The sequence below is a fragment of the Pteropus medius genome, unplaced genomic scaffold (assembly GCF_902729225.1).
Source record: "Pteropus medius unplaced genomic scaffold, Ma_sr-lr_union100, whole genome shotgun sequence".
Taxonomy (NCBI): domain Eukaryota; kingdom Metazoa; phylum Chordata; class Mammalia; order Chiroptera; family Pteropodidae; genus Pteropus; species Pteropus medius.
In genome coordinates, this window is record NW_024354875.1 from 24,325,932 (window position 1) to 24,336,733 (window position 10,802).

A 10,802-nucleotide genomic window follows, 5' to 3' on the forward strand; every position below is an offset into this window, starting at 1 on the left:
TTACATTCAACTGAATATTTGGCTCATTCAGATCCGAAAAGTCTCCTAGCATCGACGAATTCCCTCCTCCGCCCCTCAGCTCAGAAGGAGGGAGGTGGGGGGAAGGTAACAAAATGTTTAGTAAATTGCACATCTTTGAATCTTCCTAAAGCAGTGGTCACAAAGCTTAAAGGTGACACAACAGTGCTCACGTAAAACCAACACATATTCCCCAAAGCCAACAATAAACATCCCTTCAATTTGCCATGATCGTCGCGACCAGAAGCCAGGTGATTATCCTAATTAATGTCTATCTAATTAAATTACTGTCAGCAGTTAACCAATGGCAGGAGCCGTTTCATCGGCTGCACAAGCAGCAAGATCAAAAGTGAGCCTTTTCTGATTGCTGCATAGTGTCAATTGGCCAATCTCTTCTCCCAGGGAAAAAAAAAAAAGTAAATCAAACCTTTGAGAAGCATTTGCTGGTTGAAGTGCTTTCTGTCTAGTGAGGGGGTCTGTGGATTTCTAGTTTATGATAAATAGGACTTTTAAAACCAGGGACAGGAGGGCGAGTATTCAGGTTCTAGAGCTATGCAGCTGGAGCACTGCCTTTCTCCTTCTATCATGCTCTCCAAGAAATTTCTCAATGTGAGCAGCAGTTACCCACATTCAGGCGGATCTGAGCTTGTCTTGCACGATCATCCCATTATCTCGACCACTGACAACCTGGAGAGAAGTTCACCTTTGAAAAAAATTACCAGGGGGATGACGAATCAGTCAGATACAGACAATTTTCCTGACTCCAAGGACTCACCAGGGGACGTCCAGAGAAGTAAACTCTCTCCTGTCTTGGACGGGGTCTCTGAGCTTCGTCACAGTTTCGATGGCTCTGCTGCAGATCGCTACCTCCTCTCTCAGTCTAGCCAGCCACAGTCTGCGGCCACTGCTCCCAGTGCCATGTTCCCGTATCCCGGCCAGCACGGACCCGCGCACCCCGCCTTCTCCATCGGCAGCCCCAGCCGCTACATGGCCCACCACCCAGTCATCACCAACGGAGCCTACAACAGCCTCCTGTCCAACTCCTCACCGCAGGGCTACCCCGCGGCCGGCTACCCCTACCCACAGCAGTACGGCCACTCCTACCAAGGAGCTCCGTTCTACCAGTTCTCCTCCACACAGCCCGGGCTCGTGCCCGGCAAAGCGCAGGTATACCTGTGCAACAGGCCCCTTTGGCTGAAATTTCATCGACACCAAACGGAAATGATCATCACCAAACAGGGAAGGTAATGCTACATTCTCGGCTGCCTCTGCTCCAGGCGCGGCCCGGGAGCAAGTGCACCCGGGTTGTGACCGCCGGTTGTGACCGCCGCGGCCGCGAAAATTTGGGGTCGGGAGCGGAGTGGAAGGCTCTCTAGAGTTGGCTGGTTTTGGAAAAGGGGGAAGTGGAAGGTAGAACCACAGCGGTGATGTTGGGTGGGGGGTGATCTCTCTTTAGAAAGGTGGTCAGAGAGCCAAGCCAGTCAGTGGCCAGAGGAGAGAGAGGAGAGAGAGAGGGAGAGGGAGAGCTCCGGCCAGCGGCAGAGAGATAGATGGGAGGGACGCTTCCACGCCTGGATGCACGACAGGTGGAAATGCGGGTCGCCAACCTTGCTCTCCACCTGGGCAGTGATACCTGTCGACTCTCCAATCCAGCTCACCGGCCGATCTCCCCGACTTCGGCCCCATTTCTTTTCCTCCCCCACCACCCCTTTTCTAACCCAGCAAACATTCGCTACCAATGCTGCGAGAGCAAGTTTTGCTTTGCTATCTGGCGCCGCGCTTCTTGCATTTAATCTTTAACATTTATGTTTTTCCTTGTTTTCCCCCCTTAATTTAAGCCGGCGCATGTTTCCTTTTTTAAGTTTTAACATTTCTGGTCTCGATCCCACGGCTCATTACAATATTTTTGTGGATGTGATTTTGGCGGATCCCAATCACTGGAGGTTTCAAGGAGGCAAATGGGTTCCTTGCGGCAAAGCGGACACCAATGTGCAAGGCAAGTCCTTCCAATTAACACGTTTTCCTGACACTTATTTAGGTGAGAATGATTAATTAAAGCCTTTTGTGGACTGGCTCGAGCGACTTTTAAAACGATCGGCCAATGACTTCTAAAAGGAAACAAGGGGATAGGGGGACAGACTGAGCGGCTAGAAGGGGGAGGATTATGCAAAAGCTATTTTAATCATCCCCAGTTAATAAGAAAGCGCGGCCTAAAAAAGCCCCAGCTAATGGGCTTCACAGTAGAATAAGGTGTGTGTGTGTGTGTGTGTGTGTGTGTGTGTACGCGCGCACGCGCGCGTGTGAGTGTGTGTGTGTGTGTCCTACGTGGCGAGGAGCTGGGACTGGGTAGTGCCCGGGGCATATGTAAACAACGTATTTCTTTCTCTAGGAAATCGGGTCTATATGCATCCGGATTCCCCCAACACGGGGGCTCACTGGATGCGCCAGGAAATCTCTTTTGGAAAATTAAAACTTACTAACAACAAAGGAGCTTCAAACAACAATGGGCAGGTCAGTGGCTCAAGTGCTCGTTTCTCTCGCTCTCTCTCTCTCTCTCTCACACACACACACACACACACACACACACACGTCCCTCTCTAACATTCAGTCCATTAGTTTAAGTCAGCATGAGAAACTGGATACATGTTTCTTTGCTTCATTAAAAAGACTTTTTAAAATTCTATTTTCATCCTCCAAAATTATATTAATCTATAAAGTTGTCCTCCTCGCCCCCTGCCCAATTCCTGAGTTCCCGACCTTCCCAAGTGCAAATATTTGATTGATTTCGAGAAAGGACCCGACAGGATCTGCAGGTCGTGAAAATCTTTGTTCCTCGCTAAAGGAGGACTAGGAGAAGGGCCCTGAGGATCGGGCCGTTGGGTTTGGTTCTTCTCCGGTGCTCGGGAAATTCTTGCTCCCAGAGGAGAGCGGACTGGTCTGCCTTAGCTACCCAGTCATCAGCAAGGCGAGTCCGGCGGTCAGTTAGCCGGGGGCGGGCTCCTGCCAGCCTCCGCGCGGCCCGTGGCGCGCAGCCTCGCGCACACCGACCGCGCTAACCCACCGCCCGACGATCCCCTTTCTCTCTGCGGGACAGATGGTGGTTTTACAGTCCTTGCACAAGTACCAGCCCCGCCTGCATGTGGTGGAAGTGAACGAGGACGGCACGGAGGACACCAGCCAGCCCGGCCGCGTGCAGACATTCACTTTCCCCGAGACTCAGTTCATCGCAGTCACCGCCTACCAGAACACCGATGTAAGGGGGCCTGGGGCTGGGCGCGCGGCGGGCGGCACCCGCTTCTCCAGGCACCTGCTGGTACACTCCCGGCCATCCGGCTCGGACACTAACATCAGGAACAGCTGGCTCTGGTTTGCCTTTTAGGCGTAGGGGTCGGGGCCTGCTGCGTTCCTTCCCTAAATACCTAGCCCGTAGAAAAACGCTTCCTGTTGGTCTCCGTCGCGGGTCATACCGGCCAGGATTTCCAGGGCTTTTTCTCTTTGGAATTTTTCATTTAGTTCTCAAACTAGAACAGATTTAAATCTCTCTTTCTCTTTTTAAAAGTCCTCTTCCTTTGAGAAAACAAGCAGATTTCCCCCTGCATTTTATTCTTGGCAAGCTGTGGCATCTAAAATTAAAAAAAAAAAAATTTTTTAAGTCTCAGAACTGATGACTGAAATAAACAAACATCACTTTTTGAGTGATCAAAAGAACACTCATTCATATATGTAAAAACTACAATAAATCAAATTACTGTGGGTTATGGAATAAGTTTTCTAGCTCATGAACCTCTTCAGCATTTGCAAATTTGCAAAACACAAAACTGATTTTAAGATGCAACTTGTAGATTCTTCAGGTTGTGACTCAGAAGCGACCAACTTTTAAAAATATAATGAAACATTTAAAATAGACAATTTTGTTGATTAATTCAAGTGACCCTTAAAGATTTTTGTCTGAATAGTGCATTATGTGTAACCGCATTTTATTGATTTATTTTCTATTTTAATGTAACAGTATTTTTAAAATGGGCATTTGAAGCAATTTAGAACACATGGGAGAGCCAGTTGAAAGCAATGATTTAGTTTTAGGCATGATTAATTTAAACATGTTCCTCATAACTTTCATGACACTTTCTTTTAATTCTCCTTTCTATCCATTCCCTCGAATTTTTCTGTTAAGGAAACCTTGCTATTTGATGAAATTGGAGGCCTTAAAGCCTCGTAAGTGGTGGCAGATGATATATCCTCAATACCCAATCCTCCTGTAAGGCAAGTGAGGTCATAATCTTTTTTTCTCTTTCCCAGATTACGCAACTGAAAATAGATCACAACCCCTTTGCAAAAGGATTTCGAGATAATTATGACACGTAAGTAATTTTGTACTTTCCTTCTCAAATAGTTGTGGAATTGGGCTTTAGGTCAAAGGTGGATTGTTATGTACGAGGCTTTTGGAAGCTAGAAATGTGTGAAGGCAGGGTTGTTTTCCAGGTTTCCTCTTTCCCTTTCCCCACTCCCCTTCTCTCTGGCGACTTTCTGGCTAAGTACTTCAGTGGTTTTGGTCAAAGGTTTCCTTCACCTATTTTTAGCTTTCTTATGAATTACAAAATTGTTGGCGGGCCTCTAGGGCTGGCTGGCTGGCTGGGGAAGCTGCCCTGGTTCCCGGGTGAGGGAGTTTATGTGGCACTGCAGATGCTCAGCTCAGATTGTCTGTGTCTGAAACTGCCGGATTCTGCCTGAAAGTGCATGTGGCTCTGGCAGTTGTTACAGTTTCCTTGGCATATGTGACTTTTATTTACCCATTTCCAAGTTTTGTGTAATAGCTTTTCCTGTGCGAGTTTACTATGGACTGAATAAAAAAGTGCACTCACCACAGGCAAGTTCATAAGCAGAGCCGCTATTATAGTCACTTCAGGCTTTGGGGAAAGGAACCAGGTGCTGTTGCTCTGTATTATTTATAAACTTTAAGAGAAAAATATTTACTCTTAGATGTGTTTTAATTAAATGTGTTGGTTCCTTTTCTCCAACTCTCCCTTACCTATCTCCATTTCTTTTCTATCAAAATGCTGTCCTCTGGGGGTAACAGTAGGTGTACACTGAGTGCTTTGTGGGTTTGTTCTAGCATTCTTGCTCAGAGTCCAGGTATGGTACCTGAGAGCTCAGATAGTGTTATATAGCAAAATCTAAATCTGGATTGTGGGATTCCCACACTTTTTTCTGACCATAAAAGGGAAGGGCACATACATTTTAGTTTCACAGCTTGCATTAAGTCCTGGAATAGATCTGCAAAGTTGGAGATGTCTTTGACTAAAAAACCATTAAATTTATGGCAAAAGAGACAAGTGGCTGTCTCTTCCATCTCCAGGTAAATAGCAGTCTTCCCTCCTGATATTTTTATAACAAGTAGAAAAGAGAGACATTGATATTACTGCCTATAACCATCATGTGCATCCCTCAAAAGTAGTTCAAAGGAAGCAAGCATCATCAATGATTCCCCAGAATAAAAACTTGGCTAACTCTAGTCCTCATAGTCTAAAAAGGTGGAACCGGCACAATGAAAAGTACGTGACCCAGGAGACCAGAGATATTGGTCTCTGTACTCGGGGGTCTGGTAGATTTTGAGCTTTTAATTCTGTTGTAAACATCTGTTCCAAAGCATTTTATTTTGTACAAATCAATTCAGTAATCCCAAGAGGATTGGGACCTAGATGGGCATCTAGACTGTATCTTTTGCAGGCTGCTTTTTTTTTTTCTTTTTTCTTTTAAAACACTGTAGTGGTAAACAGAGAAGATATTTGCATCTTGCTGGTTATGTTCCCTCCCTGCCTCCCTCTACTTCTCTTATTTGAAACTGGAATTAAATTTCAGGAGGGAAATTTTGTGCAGTAAGCACAATGGACTGAACAGCCGCAGCGTAACCCTCACCTACCCCTCCTCTAGCTGACTTCTGTTAGAAAAGCCACTTTCCTTTTATTCTTAAGTCACTATATATTTTTCATGAAAAGCTTCTTTACCTATATGAAAGGATGCTTTAGATTTTTAGGAGTTAGGAAAGACTAAAATGCTTTATGACACTTTCCTTTTTCCACTGGTATGCAGGTTGTTTGGGCATGGCTCACTTCTGGGGAGAAAAGGGAGAGCAGCGAGAGTTCAGGGGGACTAGAGGGCTGCTTGGCCACTCACCAGGGAATCTCCTTCCCAAAGGATTAAGGTCTGACAAGACTGAGGCTCTCTTTCAAAACAGTCTGTTGATTAAAGATTAAAACATTTATGTGTGAGCTAAATAAAAAAAGAGGCATGTGTGTATGTGTATGAGAGAACACTTCTACCAATCTTGATTCAGTCTCTGGTTTCCTCCCTCTCAATTCTAATGGGATTTTCTAGGCCCAGGGCCTAGAATTAATCTTTCATTATTTTATCTAAGGTAATTCCCAGTAACACAATTGCTGTCTGGGCAATTACTGATTGGGTAAATTATTTAACTTCCCTTTGCCTCAGTTTCTTCATCTGAAAAGTGGGGGTGATGATAGTACCTAACTCCAAGGATTGTTGCAATGGTTAAATAAATCACTATCTGTACAGTCCTAGACAATAAGTGTCTGGCATGCAGTCAAGTTGTATAAGGGTTAACTATTATTAGTGGGAAAGTGCTTGGAGGAGATTGATAACTGCACTGTAAGAGTTTGCCCCAAAGTTGTTTGTTTGTTTTTTACCAGCAGGGATCAAAAGCTGGGGTGAAAAGGTCTGAATAAAATAATTCTATTGATTGTTGACTTTGTTTCCAGGTAGTAATTGCTAGAGGTGGGGGTTAAAGGATCACACTGGGGAAACAAGTCAGTACTGTGGAGGCTTCCAACAGCAATCCTTGGGTCTCGGAAGACTGGTGAAGGCCGGTCTGATGATCACTACCTGTACCGCCTCCATGTATGTCAAATGGAAGAAAGCTGTCTTAACAGGGTGGAGGAATGGGTGCCTTGTTCAGAAATTTTGCTCAGAAACTCTTACTGCAGAGGAAAGGCCCACTGTGCAAATAACGCCTTAGTCCTTGGGTTAAACCGCCTTAATGTGTCCACGTATTGGAGATGTAGAATGGGAATCTGCTGCTGGCCTCCTCTCTCGATCCTCTGTACACTTGGCGAGTGAGAACATAGGACGAGGGAAGCCTTCTTATATGTATCATTTTTAGGTCCCTCAGTAGACAATTTGGTCCCTTTATAATTTCACACTTGACTTTGGGGAAGACGCGGGCCTGTGACCTTTTGTCTGTCTCTATCCTGGACGGCAAGTTCCAATGGAGAGTGCGGGCGGTGGGTGAAAGTGGTGGCTTTTTCTTCTGTCCACCGAAGGGACCTCTGCGCCACCCCTCCGTTCTCTCTCCTTCCCTCGCAGGATCTACACTGGCTGCGACATGGACCGCCTGACCCCCTCGCCCAACGACTCCCCGCGCTCGCAGATCGTGCCCGGGGCCCGCTACGCTATGGCCGGCTCTTTCCTGCAGGACCAGTTCGTAAGCAACTACGCCAAGGCCCGCTTCCACCCGGGAGCGGGCGCGGGCCCCGGGCCAGGCACAGACCGCAGCGTGCCGCACACCAACGGGCTCCTGTCGCCGCAGCAGGCCGAAGACCCGGGCGCGCCGTCGCCGCAGCGCTGGTTCGTGACGCCGGCCAACAACCGGCTGGACTTCGCCGCCTCGGCCTATGACACCGCCACGGACTTCGCGGGCAACGCGGCCACGCTGCTCTCGTACGCGGCGGCGGGGGTGAAGGCGCTGCCGCTGCAGGCTGCCGGCTGCACTGGCCGCCCGCTCGGCTACTACGCCGACCCGTCGGGCTGGGGCGCGCGCAGCCCCCCGCAGTACTGCGGCGCCAAGTCGGGCTCCGTGCTGCCCTGCTGGCCCAACAGCGCCGCAGCTGCCGCGCGCATGGCCAGCGCCAACCCCTACCTGGGCGAGGAGGCCGAGGGCCTGGCCGCCGAGCGCTCGCCGCTGCCGCCCGGCGCCGCCGAGGACGCCAAGCCCAAGGACCTGTCCGACTCCAGCTGGATCGAGACGCCCTCGTCCATCAAGTCCATCGACTCGAGCGACTCGGGGATTTACGAGCAGGCCAAGCGGAGGCGGATCTCGCCCGCAGACACGCCTGTGTCCGAGAGCTCGTCGCCGCTAAAGAGCGAGGTGCTGGCCCAGCGGGACTGCGAGAAGAACTGCGCCAAGGACCTAGGCGGCTACTACGGTTTCTACTCGCACAGCTAGGCCGGCCCTGCTTGCCGGGCCCCGCGCCCCGCCGCGGCCCGGACGCCCGCCAGCCCCTCACAGCGCTCACCCAGACCCCACTTTGCACACCCCGTCATTTCATGTGACCCTCGATTACCGTCTGCAGCGAATAAGGGCAGGTCTCCGAGTGTGATTTTAACTTTTTTGTTTTTTGCACAGCAGTTTCTGCAGTTAGCGCACGGACCTTCAACTTTACTGTAAACCGTTTGGTTTTCCTACTTACTCTCCTTCTGTGAAGTTAAACAACTAACAGCCCTCCTCCCCCTCGTCTTTTTCTCGCCCCCTCATTCTATTTCTTGTAATGAAACTCTTCACCTTCAGGAGACCTGGGCAGTCCTGCCAGGCAGCAGCGATTCCGACCTGCCAAGCCTCGGCCTCCCCGTTCCCCGTAGGATGTTGACTCTAGAACCTGGACCCACCCAGCGCGTCCTTTCTTATCCCCGAGTGGATGGATGGATGGATGGTAGGGATGTTAATAATTTTAGTGGAACAAAGCCTGTGAAAACGATTGTATATAGTGTTAATTTACTGTAACGAATGGCTAGTTTTTATTCTCATCGTCAAGGCACAAAACCAGTTCATGCTTAACCTTTTCATTCACTTCTTTTCCCTTCTTTGCCTTTTTCTTCACCTCCCTCCCCTTTTTAAATTTTTCTTGTGAGATAATGAACAATATTCTAAGGGGCTCTGGAAACCTGAAATACTTGATAGATAATGGTAGGTTTCTCACTTCTCAATCCGTTGCATGAAATAATTACTCTGCGCCCTAATACACACAAATAGCTAAGGACAATGGGAACAAACACCTGCAAAGGATAGGTGTCTGTTCACAGGCAAGTCGAGTAAGTGGCATGATGCCTGCAAAGCAAAGTTAACTGGAGTTGTATGTTTCCCCCCTCATTCCTTCTAAATAGAATAGCTCAACATAGCAATATTATTTTGCCTTATTTGTTTTTCCCCAAAGTGCCAAATTCATTACTGGTCTGTGCAGGTGCCAAATATGCTGACAAACTGTTTCTGAATATCTTTTCAGTCCCCCCTCCACCTTTATATGCTGTAAATCTTTGTAATGAATATTCCACTAATGATATAGCTGACTGAATTGTTGGTAACTATAGTGTAGTCTAGTGAAGATGAATTGTGTGAGTTGTATATTTTACTGCATTTTAGTTTTGAAAATGATTTCCCCACCACCTAGAAACAGCTGCAATTTGACTTCTTTGGGAAAACACTAGTATTAATGCAAGTTAAGACTGATTTTCCCCTCCTTCTAAGTCTTGTTATATTTGATAAGGAGCATTAATCCCCCTGGAAATAGATTAGTAAGATTTCTAATGTGTAGCAAACCTATACTTTTTTTTTGTATTTTAAAATTAATGTGAAATATGCATCATACACAATATTCAATCTAGATTCCAGTCCATGGGGGGATTTTTCCTAATAGGAATTCAGGGTCTAAACGTGTGTATATTTTGGCTCTTCTGTAAATCTAATGTTGTGATTTTTATATTTGTTTCGTTTTGTCTGTGAACTGAATAATTTATACAAGTACACACTCCATTGAGAAACGTTTTGTTTTTTTTGCTCGTTTGTATCGTCTGTGTATAACAAGTAAAATAAATCTGGTAAAACACTATGGTGTTTGAACGCAGTTTACAGTTTGAAAATAATTTAATTATTATAGGCGATTACTTTTAAGGATTCAGGAAGAATAGCTTGTCTTCATTTCAAAATAGGACGGTCTGTTTAATGGGAACCACCTCTCATTTTCCCCTTAAATTTGTTTTATAGCACTACTAGCAATTCCCTTTTTCCTTCTTATTTACAGCTACTTAGTTCCCTATGAGTCCTTTCACTTTGTTGCACTCATTTTTTTTTCCAGGAAAATATATGCACTTCCTCATCAAATATGTCTTGAGATCTCTGATGTTGGAAATAAGCAAGCAGGAAAAAGGAGGGTCTTTAACAAGGAATTAAGAATTTCTTTAAATTTCACAGAGTAAGGCATGAGGTTTGGGGCAAGAGTAGGGTGTAATTTAAATGCGTGTCAAATTAGGCGGCTGACCTCAGCTTTAGATAAAAGTCGAGAATTACAGTCTTTAAAAACGAGGCCTTGAAGGCCAGTGGCGAATCTGTAAATGCAAACACAGAATGACCTACATTTCTCGAGTGGCTGGTTTGGGAGACTAGGGAGTTGGACGTAGTTGAAGAGGGGGAAGGGCCAACTCATGAAAGGTCAGTTTTTAACCACTGAACTTAAAATTTGCTTTGGGATGTATCTCCATCCTTGGGAGGCACGACTCCATCCTTTCTACAGGGGAATCCCTGTGCCAGTCCTGCCCAAGCCAGATCCCCAGCTCTGGAGGACAAATGCAGAAAATTTGGATATTCCAGCTGGGGAGTCTTGCTCAAGGAATCTGCAGAGCTCCGCCTTTACCTCGTGGAGAAGCGATTTCGTACTTTGTCTCCAAAGAAAGGAGATACAGGAAAGAGGTGGAATATGGTTTAACACTCTTGCTTAGTC

General features: G+C 46.8%; 1 protein-coding gene across 2 annotated transcripts; it reads left to right on the forward strand.

Moving 5' to 3' along the window:
- The first annotated feature begins 332 nt into the window (after positions 1 to 332).
- TBR1 (T-box brain transcription factor 1) lies at positions 333 to 9,929 on the forward strand. Of its 2 annotated transcripts, XM_039855542.1 has the most exons (6): positions 334 to 1,261; positions 1,859 to 2,014; positions 2,408 to 2,529; positions 3,113 to 3,271; positions 4,318 to 4,379; positions 7,399 to 9,929. In XM_039855542.1, the coding sequence occupies exons 1-6, from the start codon at positions 571 to 573 to the stop codon at positions 8,255 to 8,257; spliced, it is 2,049 nt and encodes a 682-aa protein (XP_039711476.1). In that variant the 5' UTR covers positions 334 to 570; the 3' UTR covers positions 8,258 to 9,929. The 2 variants fall into 2 exon arrangements, with proteins under 2 accessions (XP_039711477.1, XP_039711476.1); XM_039855543.1 differs by lacking the exon at positions 3,113 to 3,271 and having other exon boundaries at positions 333 to 1,261.
- Positions 9,930 to 10,802: the final 873 nt, after the last annotated feature.

What these genes read in the sequence shown, in the direction of transcription:
- TBR1 (XM_039855542.1), top strand. Translation starts at nt 571, where the DNA reads ATGCAGCTGGAGCACTGCCTTTCTCCTTCTATCATGCTCTCCAAGAAA. An exon ending in AGCGGACACCAATGTGCAAG is followed by an intron (nt 2,015 to 2,407) that starts GCAAGTCCTTCC and finishes TTCTTTCTCTAG; the next exon opens with GAAATCGGGTCTATATGCAT. An exon ending in TTTCGAGATAATTATGACAC is followed by an intron (nt 4,380 to 7,398) that starts GTAAGTAATTTT and finishes CTTCCCTCGCAG; the next exon opens with GATCTACACTGGCTGCGACA.